The sequence below is a fragment of the Bos mutus genome, chromosome 9 (assembly GCF_027580195.1).
Source record: "Bos mutus isolate GX-2022 chromosome 9, NWIPB_WYAK_1.1, whole genome shotgun sequence".
Lineage (NCBI taxonomy): Eukaryota > Metazoa > Chordata > Mammalia > Artiodactyla > Bovidae > Bos > Bos mutus.
In genome coordinates, this window is record NC_091625.1 from 82,908,123 (window position 1) to 82,929,640 (window position 21,518).

Sequence of the window (21,518 nt, forward strand, 5' to 3'; positions counted from 1 at the left end):
ACCAGGGCAGCTCATTAGAGACACCATCAGTGGATTTTACTGGAGGCTGAGATGTAGGATGTATCCTCTGCCTGTGTGCATGCTAAGTCACTTCAGTTGTGTCCAACTCTTGGCGACCCCATGAACTGTAGCCCACTAGGCTCCTCTGTCCGTGGGATTTTCCAAGCAAGAAAACTGGAGTGGGTTGCCATGTCCTTCTCCAGGTGATCTTCCCCAGCCAGGGATCAAACCCACATCTCTTATATTTCCTGTGTGGGCAGGCAGGCTCTTTACCACTAGTGCCACCTGGGAAGCCCTGCCTAATATGTACCAAAATTCTAGATTCCCAGAAGGAAGGCAGGTGTTAAGTATAAACATATCTTTTTGCAGTTTGGATGTAGTGAGCCACCATTATTTTTTAGGGAATTTTTTTTTATAAGTCTTGCGGTGGCAGGGCCAGGGGCGGGGGGGCAGTGTTTACTAGTTAGATTCCCAGAGACCAGCAAGAGAGCCAACCTTGCAAGCATGTCTTTCAAAGAATAAGCTATTTTAGACCTGTTCTGTTCTTTTTCTGCACAGTGAACATGAAGCATTCAATTACCTTGATCTAAAAATTCCCCTCTATGCTTTGTGATCAATTGACACTCTGATATATGCATTGATCCTCTACACCTATAACTATCAGTTATGTGCAAGGCATTGTTTTAAAAGCAGTGAACAGATGTGATGCTGAATTCAAGCATATATCCTTCACTGAAGGAGTATATAAGCTTCTTATAGGATTCATCGTTAACTAACTTTTACACGGGTTATAACATGGAGGCACCACAACTGGGAATACAACAGTGAACGAAATAGAGTCTTTACTCTCATTACCAGAAAAGGGTAGGTGGCATCAGAGAAGGGGCCTGATCTACACCCAGATATGTCAACATGATGACACAGAGTCATCATCATGGAAAACAGTTGACACAGGTACAGTCCTGCTGCCAAAGGAGCCATATGAAGCTGGATGGGATAATTTCCTGATCCAGTGTGACTATGTTCTATCTGCAGGATGCCATGCACAGTATTTAAAGTCTCAAAATACCCTTGTTCTCCACTCCTTTGATAGGATGGCAACATAAAATTTGCCCAACCATATAGATAAAAATGGGAGCAACTGAATATTGTACTTCTACAGGTAAAATAATCTGAATCTTACATTTATTAGTCAATTTTTTAGGAAATGCTAGAAATTTTTTTTCAGTGTTCTGTGCTTTTTTTCTTTTACATTCTTTATTTCTTTTCTTCCATTAGCTCCTTCTCCTTCTGTGCTAGTTTCTCTTAATCACCTGATCCATAATCTGAGACCTAACTTTCAATTTAAGTAGCATTTTGTAACAATCTGTATGGTCAGTTGGGATCTGAAGCTGCTACAGGGCAGATTTGAATTAGAATTTTAGAAACACGAAGCGGCCTTTTGTGAAGATTTTCAAGTTCATTTTAAGGACCAATTTCATGCTCTCATCAAATGACGGACATTTAGCTCTTAAAACAGCAGATTTACAATGTCTGTTCCCAGAGTCTGCTGAACTCAGACATAAGATCACTCAGGTGATGATGCCTCTCTGGGGACTGCTCTTTAACCTTGTCCTAAACTGTTAGTATCAAACTCCCATCAGTTTAGTATATCATAAGTCTATGTTTGGTCTTTAAACTTCTGGGTTAAACTTCGTTTCCTTAATTTGTCTTAGCACGCTAGCTACCTTTATGTGCATGCTACATTTGCTATTAATATTTCAGTTGTCCCAGAAAATCTATTTGCATTAGCAAGAGGGCAGCCTGAGACAAACATCTTTAAATAAGCTAAAGAAATTGGTCAACAAGAAAAAAATATGTTAAGCCAAAATTGGATAGTAAATACTGTCTGCATCTGTCTAGGCATGCAGTCATGCTTCACCTTCTCTTTATTTTGTGTTTTATTTATAGATATGCTCCATTAAATGACCTGTGCTGAACTACTCTATAGCATTTTTTTTAATATATGGGCTTCTTATTTTTAATGAAGATCTGTAGTTTGGATTCACCACTTACAACACAAAAGATGGTTTTTGCTCCTAGACTCATTATTTCTTCTTCTCCTTGCAATTACTAGACCTCTGAGACAGCTTCAGTCAGAGTTAGTTGTTCCTTACAACTAAAGGCTTCCCTGATAGTTCAGTTGGTAAAGAATCCCCCTGCAATGCAGGAGACCTGGGTTCAATCACTGGGTTGGGAAGATCCCCTGGAAAAGGGAAAGACTTCCCACTCCAGTATTCTGGCCTGGAGAATTCCATGGACTGTATGGAATCCATGGGGTCGCAAAGAGTTGGACACGACTGAGCGACTTTCACTTTCATTTTCACTTTATGTCTAATCTTAGAAGATGCCTTTCCTATTCATTTAAAACTCAACTTATTCTGTAATGGCATAGTTCACTGAATTCCAGATGGAAGCTATGTTGTTTTCATTAAAATTCATTTCATAATTAAGCAATAAAAGATCAACTATGGGATGACATGCCTTATAAGGCTATTTCTATTTCAAAAAGCTAAATACTAGGAAAATCTACTTTGCCTTTTCTAAGTTAAAGTAATAAAAAGCCATCTAAATTCAAATCCAAAAATGGTTTTGATTTTTAATTAAATTAATGTCATGTTAATCTTGCCATGTATTAGGGGCTTTCATACAATTTTGAATCTTCATTTTCCTGCACTGTTCAGAAATATTTGTTTCTAAGTTTAGATAATTTTCCCTATGTAACTTCCAGAAAGATTTTTCAGACTCTTATAGAGGAGGAATAAATTCCTTTCCTATTGTCATTCTATGGGCTTCCCAGGTGGTGTAGTGGTAAAGAACCCATCTGCCAATGCAGGAGACAAAAGAGATGTGTGTTCGATCCTTGGGTTGGAAAGATATCCTGATGGAGGAAATGGCACCCCACTCCATTATTCTTGTCTGGAAAATTCTGTGGGCAGAGGAGCCTAGCAGGCGACAGTCCATGGGGCTGCAAAGAGTCGGGCACAACTGAGCACATAAAGCATTATTGCGGTTTTACTTGCCCAGTAGAATCCTCTGTACATCCTCTAAAACCTACTCCCTGCTTTCATTAGCCTAAATCTGAGAGTAAGGCCGCAGCATTCCTGTTAAACACTTCCTGTAGCCTGTGGACAGAAAACAATCCTTTCATTATAAAACGAGAGCCTGAACAAGTAGGTGTTATTAGGGTCTGTGTGTGTGTGTGTTGCTACATCCAGTGTTTTTTTCCAGAGTATTTATCAACTACTTGGTGAAACACTTAGTATTTACATATGCTAATCAACTAAATTAATATTTAATCACCATTGATTTATTTATCAGGAACAATAAGTCTACAGGACCTTCAAAGCAAAAAATGTAAAGAACTTTGAGAAAGAAGGACAAGAAAGGCAATTCACAACTTATCAAAGCATGAAAATAAAGATCTTACTTTTCAAAAAAAATCTTTGAATGTACAAGTCATAACAGGGCTTTTATGATGTAGAAATATTCAACAGCAAAACTGATTATCTTATTTAGTATGTAACATACGCATTTTCACTATTCTTTCTTCATTGATTCCCTTCTCCATGGGTTTCATAATTTTGCATTCTGTTCGGCCAAAGATGAGACTATGATCTAAGAAACTAGTCATTTTCAATCTATTTAAATGATTGCAATCAATGACCAGCAAAGTAATATACATATACCAACCCTCTGAAAACAGGAAAGAGCATTCCCCAGTGTGTTCACTGACTCCAAGATAAGTAGGACAACTGTTCTTCTAGAAGTGGACCTTCCATAATGGTCAGCATAATTACTTAGACTACTTTCTGATCTGGGTAGAGTCACACAGAAAACTATCAAAAATATTCTGTCTTCTGTACTCATTTTAAATGAGGGAATAACTTCTTTGCTTGTCATAGCCACTGTAATATTGGAATTGGGTGAGTCTTGCAAAAATTAAAATTCATGAGTCAGTACATTTACATTCCATTAGTTACCCAGCTCGTGAGTGTATGCCTGCACAGTCGTGTCCAACTCTTTGCAACCCCATGGACTGTAACCTGTAGCCAGCCAGGCTTCTCTGTCCATGGAATTTTTCAGGCAAGAATACTGGAGTGGGTTGCCATTTCCTCCTCCAGGGGATCTTCCCAACCCAGGGATCCAACTTGCGACTTCTGCACCTCCTGCACTGGCAAGGGGATTCTTTACCACTGCACCATCTGGGAAGCCCTTATACTGCTCACTCAAACCTAAAAGTCCTGTCTCTTCTCACTCTGATCTGATGACCTTGGTTCCTATCTCATGGAGAAAAGAGAAGCAGTCCACATGCCCTCACTACTTCACTGACCTACCTACACACATACCCATTATCTGCTTCCTCCGAGACCACGGATGAACTCTTTGCTCTCACGTATTCAGATCACTCTTGTTTACAAAAAATATTTTGCCCCATGATTCTTCCCTTTCTTCTCTAAATCATTAATTTTTTCCACTTTATGGCATCATTGTCTTTAACACCCAAGCATTCTGTAATAGCACCCACTTTACATATGACCCTCTCCTACCCTATATTTCCTTGATTCTCTGCTACTTTTATAGCAAAATTGTCATATTTTCCCCACATAATGACTTAGGAATCCAAATTGCTTAACTTATATGATAGAATAGTCCTTTTTTCTTACTACCATTCCTATAGACATACCCTGAGATCTGAAAATCAAGTTCTCTCTTTTAATCAAGTTTCTCTCTCAGTCTCCTGAACAAGACATTTCAATCATAATTTAAATAACAATGTTGCTGACAATAAAAAAAGGCAGCACAGAATCCAGCTGCTTCCTTTTATACTTGTACTTAAGCCATAACAGCACCATCAGCAGAAACTGACTTCTCCATAAACTAGCAGACACATTTTAAATGACTCCTAAAAAAAAAGAATTAAGGGGAAGGTTTACAATTAGTTCATATTACCTTTAGGGTGCTAATATTTATCACTTATTTTTTATATGATACTGAAAATAAATCATCCCAATATAATAATCTATATAACATGAGATATATAATCTATTTTAATATATTTAAAATTTTTATAAATAAAAACATGTATTTCAATCATTAGAAAAACAGGACATCCATCAATTTGACCTTATAAAATACAAACAGAATTATTTATATAGGGAAAAGGAACTCTTTAAAGAAATCTCACACAATTAAATTGTTGCTGTTATTGTTGTTCAGTCACTACTGCTGCTACTGCTAAGTCACTTCAGTCATGTCCGACTCTATGCAACCCCATGGACTGCAGCATACCAGGCTCCTCCATCCATGGGATTTTTCAGGCAAGAATACTAGAGAGGGGTGCCATTGCCTTCTCCATGTTTAGTCCCTAAGTTGTGTCCAACTCTTTGCAACCCCATGGACTGTAGTATGCTAGGTTTCCCTGTCCTTAACTACCTCCCTGAGTTTGCTCAAATTCAGGTTTACTGAGCCGGTGATGCTATCTATCAGATGCATCCTCTGCCGCTCTCTTTTCATTTTGCCTTCAATCTTTCCCAGCATCAGGGTCTTTTCCAATGAGTTGGAAGTTTGCATCAGGTGGACAAAGAATTGGAGCTTCAGCATCAGTTCTTCCAATGAATATTCTGGGTTGATTTCCTTTTAGGATTGACTGGTTTGATCTCCTTGCAGTACAAGGGACTCTCAAGAATCTTCTCTAGCACCACAGTTCAAAGGCACCAATTCTTTGATGCTCAGCCTTCTTTATGATCCAACCCTCACATCTGCATATGACTACTAGAAAAACTGTAGCTTTGACTATACAGACCTTTGTGGGCAAATTAATGGATTCATTGCCCAATCAGAAGAACTCAATAAGAAGGAAGATTATGTTGCTTCTCTATCCTTAGTATGATGATCAATTATAATTTTGGCTTTTATGTTTAGAAAAATTTCAAATCATTCAATCAAATGCAAATATCAATTGAATTACATTCTTCCTTTGGCCAGAAATGTGTTGATTGTGAACTACAAAAGCAGTACAATGTAATTAAATTCTGTAGCACATAGAATTTAGTGACTACTCTCCATTTACTCCAAGAGAGATTCCTTGTCAAAATTTGATTATAAATATGAGCAATGTAAAAATATCATTATGACTGGATAAAGCACAAGCTGGAATCAAGATTTCCAGGAAAAATATCAACAATCTCAGATATGCAAATGATACCACCCTTATGGCAGAAGGTGAAGAAGAACTAAAGAGCCTCTTGATGAAAGGGAAAGAGGAGAGTGAAAAAGTTGGCTTAAAACTCAACATTCAAAATACAAAGATCATGGTATATGGTCCCATCACTTCATGGCAAATAGATGGGGAAACAATGGAAACAGTGACACACTTTATTTTCTTGGGCTCTAAAATCACTACAGATGATGACTGCAGCCATGAAATTAAAAGACACTTACTCCTTGGAAGAAGGAGCAACCTAAACAGCATATAAAAAAGCAGAAAAATTACTTTGCCAACAAAGGTCCATCCAGTCAAAGCTATGGTTTTTCTAGTAGTCATGTATGGATGTGAGAGTTGAACCATAAAGAAACTGAGTGCCAAAGAATTGATGCTTTAGAACTGTGGTGTTGGAGAAGACTCTTGAGAGTCCCTTGGACTGCAAAGAGATCCAACCAGTCAATCCTAGAGGAAATCAAAGAGTTGGACACCATTGAGCAACTAAAGGAAATCAGTCCTGAATATTTATTAGAAGGACTGATGCTGAAGCTGAAACTCCAATACTTTGGCCACCTGATGCGAAGAACTGACTCATTGGAAAAGACCTTGATGCTGGGAAAGATTGAAGGCCAGAGGAGAAGGGGACGACAGAGGATGAGATGGTTGGATGGCCTCACCAACTCAATGGACATGAGTTTGAGCAAGCTCTGGGAGTTGGTGATGGACAGGGAAGCCTGGTGTGCTGCAGTCCATGGGTTTTCAAAGAGTCATACACAACTGACTGAACTTAACTGAATAAGTATTTACATACTTATTAAGGATTAATTGTACACTGACTATAAAGCTGTATATTTCCAAATATTTCTGTACAGTGGGAATGAATGTAGGTCCTGGGATTATAAAAATGAAGTAAAGTGTCATGTAGAAGCAGCACAAGATTACAGGCATTTGGTGGCTCCATCTGAAGCCAAAGAAGCTGATATGGGGTACAGTCACCATTAGGCCAATATAATGTATCAGCAAAATGTTGCATAATGCTTTTGTCTTTAACTGTAATCCTTGATTATCTCTAGAACTGCCTTTGGCATTCATCAAGTTCAACTAGCTCACTTTGCAAATCAGGAGACTGAAATTCAGAACTGTTATAGGATTTTCCCAAGGTTGCCCTGCAGTAAATGAGAGAGCTAGGCTGGCACCAAATTCCTCACTCTTTCTCCAAGGTAATTAATGCCATTCATTTGGAAAATGTGCTAGATAAAACAGTATCCAAAATGTGTGAAATTATTATTCTACAGTGTATAAAATAATTTTGAGTTTTGAAAATTACCCAATATCTTTTCTTTATAAACCAAAGAGGCTACAAAATATAAGTGTGCTTTTATAACACATTTTCTAAACTATAACATTTTTATAAGAGTTTAAACTGTGACTCATAAAGTCTAATTTATGGCTCTTGAAATGTGTTTAATTGGCAATAAGCCTTTTCAAGATACAGACAGCACAGTCCCTTCCCACTAAAGTCTCATTAGGTTAGTTATCTGTGTCTTTAATGCAAACATTCATTCTTTTGCATTAAAAAAATCTATTGATGAGGGAGATGTAGTTTGGTACCAAATATATGAATATGGAAGTGCATACCAATTTCTAAAATCTCATTCTGGCATGGCAGAATCTTAGGTTGGAGGACAAAATACAAACTAAATATTAGAAATGAAGAATGTACTTAATATTTATTGAGCTACTCTTTACCAAGTTTATCTCAGACATTTTGAATACTTTATTTAACTTTAATTTTATTGCAGAAAAATTGACTTCACACATCTAACTTGACTTTCACCAAATCCCTTTACAACAAGAATAAAGAAAGTCTGTGGGAAATTAAACACATAAAACCCCAAGAAAGAGATAACATGAGGAAAGACAACAGAATTGTGGAAACTGGAAAGCAATTGATTGATGACTGAATAATTTAACAGACAGAGGAAAAACAAATTCTAAGGCCAAGAGTGAAGAAAGCTGAGAACCAACTGGAATTGAACTACAGAATCCCCAACAGGCTCAGAAACTGGATTTCCAGATACTTCCAGATGTAAGTGAAAAGCACAGAACTGGAAAGTCTATTTAGGACACAGCCAGACCCTCAGATTCATTTTCCCACTCTCTTCAGCTGGGACACTTTGCCTTATTGCTCCTGATAAAGAGTGGAAATGTGTTCTCTGTGGAAGGTTAAACAAGTCTCTGAACTGGGCAACACAGATAATTAAATGAAGAGTTTCTGGAAAACAAAAAGATGATAGCAGAAATAAAAAACTAAATAGTAGTGATGGATGATTAAGTAAGTTAAGAAAATCTGCTAGAACAGAAAAAAAAAAAAAACCCAAAGATAAGCAAAATATAAGACTCAGACTAGGATTCTAGTATCTGAATAATAGAAGGTTCAGAAAGGGAAATCAATCATTAAAGAAATAATTTAAGTAGTTTACCTAAATTGGAATTTCAGAATTTACAGAATTAGGAAATCTACTCACTGAGAGCTTAGCAAAATGCATAAAACAATGGCCACATCAAGACATTCCATCACTAAATTTCACAATACTGAAAATGAAGATTCTGACAGCTTCTCCAGAGGGGAAAAAACACAGTTCAAACCTAAAGGATCAGGAGCCATAATGGCTTCAATACTCAATAGCAAACCTGGAAGGAATACATTCTTCACAGAAGACTTAGATACGTGTGAACAGTTAGGGGTGTTAAATAGCATTTACACAGGCATACGAATAAACGTGGATACTGATCTCATTAGGGTGATGGTACAACTATATTGGGTGGATTGAACAAGAGAAGGATGTCACTGAGGTTTGTGGAGGAACAGGAAGAAAAAAGAGCAACAGTTTCATTTTTCGTGGTGTGAAAGCAATAGATAATACCAAAAACCAAAATCAAGAAGTAGTAATATAGTCATATTTTTTATCAGTTGTTTGTGTGTGTGCTCACTCAGTCATGTCCAACTCTTTGCAATCCCATGGACTGTAGCCCACCAGGCTCCTCTGTCCATGGAATTTTCCAGGCAAGAATACTGCATTGGGATGCCATGTCCTCCTCCAGGAGATCTTCCCAACCCAGGGTTTGAATCCACATTTCTGTGTCTCCTGCATTGGCAGCGGGATTCTTTACCACTGCACCACCTGGGAAGCATTATTTAGCATTTATCTGAAGGTACCTTTGATGGTGTGGATCACAATAAACTGTGGAAAATTCTGAAACTGGAATTTTGGTTGGGAATACCAGACCACCTGACCTGCCTCTTGAGAATCCTGTATGCAGGTTAGGAAGCAACAGTTAAAACTGGACATGGAACAACAGACTGGTTCCAAATAGGAAAAGGAGTACATCAAGGCTGTATATTGTCACCCTGCTTATTTAACTTCTATGCACAGTACATCATGAGAAACGCTGGGCTGGAGGAAGCACAAACTGGAATCAAGATTGCCAGGAGAAATATCAGTAACCTCAGATATGCAGATGACACCATCCTTATAGCAGAAAGTGAAGAAGAACTAAAGAGCCTCTTGATGAAAGTGAGAGGAGATTTTAAAAGTTGGCTTAAAGCCCAACATTCAGAAAATGAAGATCATGGCATCCGGTCCCATCACTTCATGGCAGATAGATGGGAAAACAGTGGAAACAGTGTCTGACTTTATTTTTCTGGGTTCCAAAATCACTGCAGATGGCGACTGCAGCCATGAAATTAAAAGACACTTACTCCTTGGAAGGAAAGTTATGACCGACCTAGACACATATTAAAAAGCAGAGACATTATTTTGCCAGCAAAGGTCCATCTAGTCAAGGCTATGGTTTTTCCAGTGGTCATGTATGGATGTGAGAGTTGGACTAAAGAAAGCTAAGCACCAAAGAATTGATGCTTTTGAAGTGTGGTGTTAGAGAAGACTCTTGAGAGTCCCTTGGACTGCAAGGAGATCAAACCATTCAATTCTAAAGGAAATCAGTCCTGGGTGTTCATTGGAAGAACTGATGCTAAAGCTGAAACTCCAATCCTTTGGCCACCTGATGCAAAGAACTGACTTATTGGAAAAGACCCCGATGCTGGGAAAGATTGAAGGCAGGAAGAGAGGGGATGACAGAGGATGAGATGCTTGGATGGCATCATTGATTCGATGGACACGTGTTTGAGTAAACTCTGGGAGTTGGTGATGGACAGGGATGCCTGGTCTGCTGCAGTCCATGGGGTTGCAAAGAGTCATACATTACTGAGCAACTGAACTGAACTGAACTGAACACTTAATTATTAGATATTTTTTAAATCTTCAGGTCTTGACAGTCTTATCATTATGAAGGGTACTGACTTCACAATTTTTTTACCCCAACCATAAAAATAAAACTAGGCAAAATTCCATTCCCATATCCAAACTAGAGGCTGATAATTTGTGATTATAAATTATTAGGTGAGTTTGACTCTCTCTATTATTACATATGCTCAAACATGTAACCTATCACGGATCCATCTCTTTCAGCAACAAAAACAAATCCACAAATTACTTTAGCACTGTATGTCAAATGAGTACAGTAAGTAGATAGCTATTAGGTGTTTTCAATTTAACAATGAAATACATCATTATTGTCTTTTCAACTCATAAACTGAATTCACATTTTTATCTTGTCCAGTTTCAAGTGAGGATGAATTGTAGCTAAAATTTATAAGGGGAGTTAGACTGAAATAACTGATAGTGCATAAGTCTTCCTCTTTTAAATTCTAAATTAGTCTTTATTCAACTAATCACAGAAGTTTTCAAGTTTTTATGTCTCAAAGAATCATATGAAGAGGTTGGAAAAGAAATTCCAGGAATTGATGGGGCTCATCAATCTATATTTTTAAAAAACAAAACACCCAATTGATTTTTATTTTTAAAAATCACACCACCCAATTGATTTTCAAGTAGGTAATTTTGAGACTGAACTGTGAGAAACACTGGAGGTTAATGGAACTTCTTAAAATCAGAGAGATGCCAACAGATCCACTATGAACAATTGCTATTTATTTACAAGTTCCCAGTTATCTCTATTACAGAAACAAATAAATAGAAGAAATACTGTTAGGCCCAAAATTCTGAGCATGAGATTTTTTCTCACTTATATATGTATGTAGTATTGTATCTGTGTATTATATACTGCTGCTGCTACTGCTAAGTCGAGTCAGTCATGTCCAACTCTGTGCGATCCCATAGACAGCAGCCCACCAGGCTCCCCCGTTCCTGGGATTCTCCAGGCAAGAACACTGGAGTGGGTTGCCATTTCCTCCTCCAATGCATGAAAGTGAAAAGTGAAAGTGAAGTCACTCAGTCATGTCCGACTCTTAGCGACCCCATGGACTGCAGCCCACCCGGCTCCTCCATCCATGGGATTTTCCAGGCAAGAGTTCTGTAGTGGGGTGCCATTGCCTTCTCCATATATGACATATATATATAATACCCCATGTGTAAATATATATATTCTATATTTTGTGTCTATCATCTATTTTATGTACATATATTATTATATAATTTTATATATTATATATTTTTTTCTTTTATACCTGAGGAAGATAACAGGTTGAATTACCTGAAAATTCAGTAGGACAGAGACTTAGTGAAACTAAACTGCTTTGAAGAAAATTTTTAATGTAACCTTTCTTGCATAAACAATGAGTACATGAACTATGTTTCATACTCAATCCATATACAGACATGATACCATATGTGAAACTGAAGAAATACCTTCTTTAAAAATTGCAACATTTTTTTATAAAAATTGTAATGTTTACTTGGCAGGGAGGGGGCGGGGGGCGCAGTTCTCAGAGTGACAGGTGTGCCCCACACAGACCCTCCCATCTCTTCATTCCGGGAGGGGTGGTAGGAGGGCCCAGGCTGATTATCGAGGCTTCTCTTCCACTCATTGAGATGTGATCTGCCCAAATGCACACAGCCTGGGTGAATACGCTCAGGTATAGAAGCTAGTAATGGCAGATGAAATTCATGCCCACTTACTCTTTCAAATAATGACTATGAAAACTTAAGGGTTAGCAGTTACATTTTAAATAAACAACGAAAGAGAAAAGGATCAAAAATGAATAGAGAACAACTGATTTAGGAGGAAACAAGATCACTCCAGCAATAGAAGATAACTTTAAAATAATTCTCCATAGTATTTTAAGCAAGTACTCATTCATAAACTAGAACAAACAAATATGCAAAAAGAGAATAAAAGAACAAGGAAGTGCCCATGAAAATTTAAGACCCAAAATTAAGAGGAAAAAAAAAAATGAGGTAAGCTGGAAAAACAATGAAGTCTCCCAAAATGTAAAGCAATAAAACCAGAAGCTGAAAAATATTTTTAAAGAGTCAAAAATACAGTATAAATCCATGAGGTCTAACATCCATCTAAAGAGTGTCTTCAATGACAGAACAAAGATAAGGAAGGAGGAGAAATAATCCAATAGCAGAAAAAAAAAATCCCTAGAGCCCAAGACATGACTCAACACATGAAAGGGTTCAGAAAATGTGGCTCAGCAAAAATGCAAAATAATCCATTAACACATCTTCATTAAGTGTCAGAACATCTCAACGGATGTTCCTTCTCATTCTTTTCTTTTGATCTTTTTCTCCTTGATTCCTAAATTGTGTGAATCCGAGGACTCTTTTCTTTGTAACTTCTTTATTTTCATCACGTCATCTATTGGCTCAACCATGTCTGACTCTTTGTGACTCCATCAGCCACCAGGCTCCTAGTCCATGGGAGTCTCCAGGCAAGAGTACTGGAGTGGGTTGCCAGTTCCTTCTCTTTATTTTACTTATTTGTTACATGGTCTCAACTAGACTGATCACTTTGAATGTCACCTGTATATTGATAACCCCAAGTTTATATCTCCATTTCCAACCTATCCCTGAAACTCCAGAACTAATAAACAACCTACTCTTTCAAATAATAACTATGAAAAATTAAGGGTTAGCAGTTACTTTTTAAACAAACAATGAAAGAGAGAAGGATCAAACTCCACACAACACATGGATTTCTTTTCTGCAATCTAGCCTACATTTCAAAGGCAATATGTCTAAAATAAAATTTTCATCTCAGTCCCTACTCCAAACTGTTCTTCTCCTAAATCTTCCTCATCTTATTTATCCAGTTGCTCAGACCATAAAAACACAAGTCATACAGAACTCTTTTCCTCCTGCTGTACATCCAATCCATTAGCAAAGCCAACATCTAACATGAATTTATAAGAAAAGTGTGTCCAAGAAGAATAGTCATTTCCTAACACTATGATGACGTTGTTTTCTCCGTCTCTCCTACCCCTTACAACCCTGTTTATATTAGTTATATCTCTCATTCAAAGCAATACAATTTTTAAGAACATGAGAATGCATCTTTGTCTATGGTACAAACACTGTGTGTCCTACAGTAAATAATACATACAGAGAATTTTAAATGTTGAATATTGGTTTTAAATTTTAAATCACCAAACTACAAAAGATTCATTTATATTTGCTAAATTAAATCTAACTTCTATAACCCTTGAAAATGTAAAAATAACGAAAAACGGAAGTTAATGGGTGGAAGTAGATGTGGAGGAAAATATAGGGACAATAAATCTCTGATCTCACACATTAGAAAGTCAAGGGGCACTGTCAAAAATTTATGGGTCAAGAAATAGAATTTTTATGATGTTAAATAACAAAAGAATTTTTTTAATGAGCCTGGTAGGGGTTGGAAGAGGGATGAAAAAATAAGTGAGCTAAATTTGTCTCATGTAATAGCGGGGAGTCAAAAGCTATTTTTTTTCTATTTTTCTGAAATATTTTAATTTTTTTAACTTTTTATTTTGTATTGGAGTCTAGTCGATTAACAATGTTGTGATAATTTCAGGTGAACAGCAAAGGGACTAAGGCATACATATACACGTATCCATTCTCCCCCAAATTCCCCTCCCATCCAGCCTGTCACATAACATTAAGCAGAGTTCCGTGTTCTATACAAAGGTCCTTGTTGGTTATCCATTTTTAAATATGGCAGTGTGTACATGTCCATCTCAAATTCCCTATCACTTCCCCATATCCTTCCCCCTGGCAACCATAAGTTTGTTTTCTAAGTCAGTGAGTCTCTTCTGTTTTGTAAGTAAGTTCATTAGTATTATTTCTTTCAAAAGCTATTTTTAAATTGACATATTAATAAATAAAATATATGCATATTATTTAAGACTTGGATTTAAGTTTCAGAAAAACTAGCAATAAAATAGTTTAAAATAATTATTTCTGGTGAGTGGGAATGAAAGGAAACCTTATTTTCCATTTAGTATCCTCTTCAGTGTTGAATTTGTATTATGATACATACTGTTAGTATAATAATTAGACAAATAAATAAAAATAAATCTGTTAATAAATAATAAAGCATCCAATCTAGTCTTATGTCTAGATCTTCACACATATTTATTTGAATCATATTTTATAAAGAGACATCAATTTTTGTTTCACTGCTGGTCAGTAGTGTAAAAGATACAAATGCTGATTTAGGCTATTTTTAGTCTAGTTTTTATTTTTAACACACTATATAAGTACAATTGGTTAACTAGTGTCTGGTCAAAATATGTTGATGCCAGAGTATGTATTTAGTAAAAAAAAATTCTATAAAAAGCATTCTTCATGTCTAGAACCAGAAGAGCTCTTACAGTAATTCACTGTAATTTACCTCCTCAAAGTACCACAGGCCTATATAACCCTCCAGAGGGAGAGGCTGCAGTTCTCAACAGTGACCACTTCCATTGTCCTAGTGCTACCCTTGTCCTACTTCTATGCTTATAAACATGGCACTATTTTTACCTTGAATAATGCATGGCTTGGTGGCCTGCAATATTAAAATAGAAGTCCGTCGTGTGCTTCATCTCATTGGTGTGCCCAGTGGCCTCGATCCAGTGTCCTATTGGGAGACAATAAACACCATCCACCAAGTTGTTTTCACTGTAAGTACAGCAACGGTCGTGGTGAGGCCCGTTGCCTAGAACAAGAAATGACAAACAAAGCCATTACATCAATGCTTTGCTTCAACAGTCATAGAGTTGCTGATGCAAAATTAATAGCAAGACAAAAATAAATACAAAGCTGCATAATCTACACATCTCAGTATAAACAAAAATAGACTAAGTTGGTGATGGACAGGGAAGTTAGGCATGCTGCAGTCCATGGGGTCGCAAAGAGTCAGACACCACTGAGCGACTGAACTGAAGAGGGAACACAGTAAAAATATGTAAAGAATTACTTGTTAACTTCAGAGTACTATGCTCTCAATGGATACATGGATATTTACAAAAGCCTATTAACTCAGAATTTCATGGGACCGCTCAGAGCCTTAAGAGCCAACTACGAGTCACTCTGCAGCCTGATAAGCTGCTGAAAGGGGCTTCCCAGATGGCTCAGATGGTAAAGAATCTGCCTGCAATGCAGGAGACCTGGGTTCAATCCCTGGACCATGAAAATCCCCTGGAGAAGGAAATGGAAAACCACTCCAGTATTCTTGCCTGGAGAATTCCATGGACAGAGGAGCCTGGTGGGCCACAGTCCATGGGGTCACAAAGAGTCGGACACGACTGAGTGACTGACACTTTTACTTTTCATTTTTCAAGCTGATGATAAGGGCTCTTAAGGCCATTTATGTCCCTATGCTGCATATTTTTATCTCCCTGGAATTTATGACTCCCTCTACATTTATGACTAAAATCAGTAACAAAGTGTTTCAGTATCAGCTCAAACAACAGATTAATTTTTAAAAAAATAAATATATTATAAATAATAAAATAAAGGACCATATCCAATCCAGTTTGCATGTAAATCAGTAGTTAGTATTATGTTCAGATGGGAAAACTAAGCATCACAGAGATTAACCAGCTTGCCCAAGATCATAGAACAAAGTACAGAGTGATCAGTAACCTGGTACCCCTAATCCCCCACCTTTTAGGCACTTGATAGCTTCAGGCTGTTTTCTACTGCTTACTCTACAAAAGCACCAAGACAGACCCTCTGCCCTCCAGGGAGTGCAGCAAAAGAGGCAGAGACAGGACAACATGCCTCTGATAACATTATTTGCCTATATCACAATTCTGCCCGGTATCCACTACACTAGTAAACAGACCCTCAATTTCTATGAAAATTGTTATTTCTACATTATTTTTATAATCTCTTCTTATGTGACCACCACATTTCAAATCAATCCTTTCCTTAAACTACCTAATTTTCATATATTGCCATTAATAAGAAAAACATATAAAGTGTTAGTCACTCACTCATGTCCACTTTTGTGCAACCCCATGGACTATAGCCCACCAGCCTCCTCTGTCCACGGAATTCTCCAGGCAAGAATACTGGAGTGGTTTGCCATTCCCTTCTCCAGGGGATCTCCGACCCACAGATTGAACCCAGGTCTCCTGTATTGCAGGTGTATTCTTTACCATCTGAGCCACCAGAGAAGCCCAAGAAAAACATACAATCAAAATAAAATAGGAATAAGTCACAATTATTATGAATATGAAAATTCGATTCATTCATTCCTTGCTCTGTCTTCCAAAATATTTTATCTAAGGTTATTTAGCATATAATCTATTTTTTAAAATGCTTAAGTCATTGGGCAGTTCTTTCGAACATAATTCCCCTTACCAGACAGAGGGTACAGGATGGCCCCTTTAAAAAATAAATCATCATTGATCTTCCTAGCTTAGATTCTTCTTTTTCTCTTGATGGCTACAAGGTACTACACCAATTGCCTTATTAACCTTGATATTTAATAGAGAAAACCAAACTATGCTAGCAATCTTAATTCTAGAGACATATCCAACAGAAATATAACAAAAGTAAAGAAAGATACATGGATACATACATGTGTGTAACAATACTATTTTAATAGCAAATACTACAAACTATCTCACTTCAGCTATTCATTCTCCCAAAAATACTTATTGAATGTTGACTATATGACAGGCATTGTACTAAATCTTGTTAAGGATTTAGGTATTTCCCATAAAAGCAATTTTAAAAAAATGAATTATTTTAATCAGGCAGTTGACATGACCAAATTTTTATTGTGAAAATATCTCTCTGGTTACAGAGTAAAAAATTAACTCAAACACAATGAGATTAGAAGCAGAAAGTCCACTTAGGAAACTTCTGCGTTAGCCCACGTAAGAGGTGATAAAAGCCTGAAGATAGAAATAGAAAGGAATGGGACAATTCAGGAGGGAAAAGCCACAGGATTTAATGATTAATTGGATATGGGACGTGAAGATAAAAAGAGAATCAGAAATGATTCCTAGGCTTCTGGCAAATACAACTCAATATATAGTGATACCATTCACTGAGATGTAAAAACTGGCAGAGTTGGAAGAAAAGACGGTCAGTCTGGTTTTCACATTTGGGACTTGGAGTGCTATTTAGATACAAAAGGAGCTGTCAAGTAGAGAGCTGGAGTTATTGATTTGACACTCAGACCCGAGATCTGAAGTAGAAAAATAAGTTCATAAGTCATCTAAGTATAAATGGTAACTGAGACAACGATATAGATGACTTACAAAGAAAAACAATGGTGATTGAGGAGAAAAGACTTCTAGAACCAATTTTGAAAGCATCTCAACATTTTACAGCTGGATAGAGAAGGATAAGATTAGAAAGGAGGAATAGAAAGAGAAGCTGTAGAGGAAAACTAGGAGTGAGTAAGTGAGGTGGGGGAGTATAATTGACACCATAGACTAAAGACAGGATGGATGCCTGTCTAACTAGCAACAGTAGTTATATCTGGAGAATGTAACTGGGAAGGAAGGACTATTTTACTCTAAACTATTTTTAATCCATTGGATTTGCTATAAAAAGAAGGCATTACTTTTTAGCAATGAAAGAATAATATCTATGGCTCCTGCTGATCAGTACAAGACAACAATTTACATGTTATAACTTAAATAAATATAATTATTGAGGAACTCAAATATACATAAATTACACTGTTCAAGAAAAATTATGTATGTAACATGAACTTCCTAAGAGTTCTTCATTCCTAGAATTGGGGTTTTTAATTACTCATTTTTACAAATATATCTTTTAAGAGAAGTAACAAGACACATCTATCTCTCTCAGTCAGAGAAGCATCATATCAGTGAAGGTGTAGTGGAGAGTGGGAGCTCCCACCCCATTCAGTAGTAACAAGGAGTCTGATCCCTTCAGCTGTCAATGCAAACTGGATGGGGAACCTGGGTGATGAGGTGGTACCTCCACCCTCCTACTGAAGCAATGTCACAGAACTAGAAGGTGGATCAGATGCAGAGTCTCATTATAAAATACTCAGAATGCCCCAGCTTCAATAGAAAGTCACTCACTATATGAAGACTCACAAAGATCTCAAACTGAATGGGACAAAATGCTCAAAAGATGTTAAACTCAAGATGACAGACACGTTAGAACTATCTGACAAAGACTTTAAGCTTCAACAATCCATTGAACACACTTGAAATGAAAAATCACAAAGTCTTATCAAGGAAATAGAAGATTTAAATAGGAACTAAATGGCAATTCTAGAACTGAAAAATATAGCAGTTGAAATAGTAACCTCAGAGGATGGGCTCAAGGGCAGAATGGAGGTCAGAAAGAAAAGAAATAGCAAGCTATAAGATGGAACAGAAATTATTCAACAGAGAGAACACAGATAGAAAAAAAAAATAGAGCCTTAGGGACTTGTAGGACTATAACAAAAGATGTAACATTCCTGTAAATGGCATCTGAAGAAGAAATGAAAATATTTGAAGCGGGAAAATATTTGAGAAAAATGATATCTAAATATGTCTAAATATTTTCCAAATTTGCCAATAAACATACAGGTTCAAGAACTTGCACAAACTCCAAAGAGAATAAACAAAAAGAAATCCATGCCACAACATATCATAATTAAATTTTTGAAAACTAAACACAAAGAAAAAGTCTTGAAAGTAGCCAGAGAAAAATAACAATTTGGGAAAATAATCATTCTTATGTCAGTAGTGGGTGACTTTAACTCAGATGACCATTATATCTACTACTGCAGGCAGGAATCCCTTAGAAGAAATGGAGTAGCCATTATGGTCAACAAAAGAGTAGGAAATGCAGTACTTGGATGCAATCTCAAAAACGACAGAATGATCTCTGTTCATTTCCAAGGCAAACCATTCAATGTCACAGTAATCCAAGTCTATGCTCAACCAATAACGCTGAAGAAGCTGAAGTTGAACAGTTCTATGAAGACCTACGAGACCTTTTAAAACTAACACCCAAAAAAGATGTCCTTTTCATTATAGGGGACTGGAATGCAAAAGTAGGAAGTCAAGAAACACCTGGAGTAACAGGTAAATTTGGCCTTGGAATACAGAATGAAGCAGGGCAAAGACTAATAGAGTTTTGCCAAGAGAATGCACTGGTTAGAGCAAACACCCTCTTCCAACAACACAAGAGAAGACTCTACACGTGGACATCACCAGATGGGCAACACCAAAATCAGATTGATTACATTCTTTGCAGCCAAAGATGGAGAAGCTTTATACAGTCAGCAAAAACAAGACGGGGAGCTGACTGTGGCTCAGATCATGAACTCCTTATAGCCAAATTCAGACTTAAACTGAAGAAAGTAGGGAAAACCACTAGACCATTCAGGTATGACATAAATCAAATCCCTTATGATTATACAGTGGAAGTGAGAAATAGATTTAAAGGCCTAGATCTGATAGATAGAGTGCCTGATGAACTATGGAATGAGGTTCTTGACATTGTACAGGAGACAGGGATCAAGACCATTCTCATGGAAAAGAAATGCAAAAAAGCAAAATGGCTGTCTGGGGAGGCCTTACAAATAGCTGTGAAAAGAAGAGAAGTGAAAAGCAAAGGAGAAAAGGAAAGACATAAGCATCTGAATTCAGAGTTTCAAAGAATAGCAAGAAGAGATAAGAAAGCCTTCCTCAGTGATCAATGCAAAGAAATAGAGGAAAACAACAGAATAGGAAAGACTAGAGAACTCTTCAAGAAAATTAGAGATACCAATGGAATATTTCATGCAAAGATGGGCTCGATAAAGGACAGAAATGGTATGGACCTAACAGAAGCAGAAGATATTAAGATGAGGTGGCAAGAATACACAGAAGAACTGTACAAAAAAGATCTTCACGACCCAGATAATCACGATGGTGTGATCACTCACCTAGGGCCAGACATCCTGGAATGTGAAGTCAAGTGGGTCTTAGGAAGCATCACTACAAACAAAGCTAGTGGAGGTGATGGAATTCCAGTTGAGCTATTTCAAATCCTGAAAGATGATGCTGTCAAAGTGCTGCACTCAATATGCCAGCAAATTTGGAAAACTCAGCAGTGGCCACAGGACTGGAAAAGGTCAGTTTTCATCCCAATCCCAAAGAAAGGCAATGCCAAAGAATGCTCAGACTACCTCACAATTGCTCATCTCACACACTAGGAAAGTAATGCTCAAAATTCTCCAAGCCAGGCTTCAGCAATACGTGAACCGCGAACTTCGAGATATTCAAGCTGGTTTTAGAAAAGGCAGAGGAACTAGAGATCAAATTGCCAACACCCACTGGGTCATGGAAAAAGCAAGAGAGTTCCAGAAAAGCATCTATTTCTGCTTTATTGACTATGACAAAGCCTTTGACTGTGTGGACCACAATAAACTGTGGAAAATTCTGAAAGAGATGGGAATACCAGACCACCTGATCTGCCTCTTGAGAAGCCTATATGCAGGTCAGGAAGCAACAGTTAGAACTGGACATGGAACAGTCTGGTTCCAAATAGGAAAAGGAGTACGTCAAGGCTGTATATTGTCACCCTACTTATTTAACTTCTATGCAGAGTACATCATGAGAAACGCTGAGCTGGAAGAAGCACAAGCTGGAATCAAGATTGCTGGGAGAAATATCAATAACCTCAGATATGCAGATGACACCACCCTTATGGCAGAAAGTGAAGAGGAACTAAAAAGCCTCTTGATCAAAGTGAAAGAAGAGAGTGAAAAGGTTGGCTTAAAGCTCAACATTCAGAAAACGAAGATCATGGCATCTGGTCCCCCATCACTTCATGGGAAATACATGGGGAAACAGTGGAAACAGTGTCAGACTTTGAATTTTGGGGCTCCAAAATCACTACAGATGGTGATTGCAGCCATGAAATTAAAAGACACTTACTCCTTGGAAGGAAAGTTATGACCAACCTAGACA

General features: G+C 37.3%; 1 protein-coding gene across 3 annotated transcripts in view; it reads right to left on the minus strand.

The window, feature by feature from the left end:
• EPM2A (EPM2A glucan phosphatase, laforin) overlaps positions 1 to 21,518 on the minus strand; it is a 109,061-nt gene that overhangs the window by 43,862 nt on the left and 43,681 nt on the right. For all 3 annotated transcript variants that reach the window (XM_070376816.1, XM_070376817.1, XM_070376818.1), the window contains exon 2: positions 15,115 to 15,289. In XM_070376816.1, the coding sequence (XP_070232917.1) occupies positions 15,115 to 15,289 (175 nt within the window). The remainder of the gene's footprint in view (positions 1 to 15,114; positions 15,290 to 21,518) is intronic.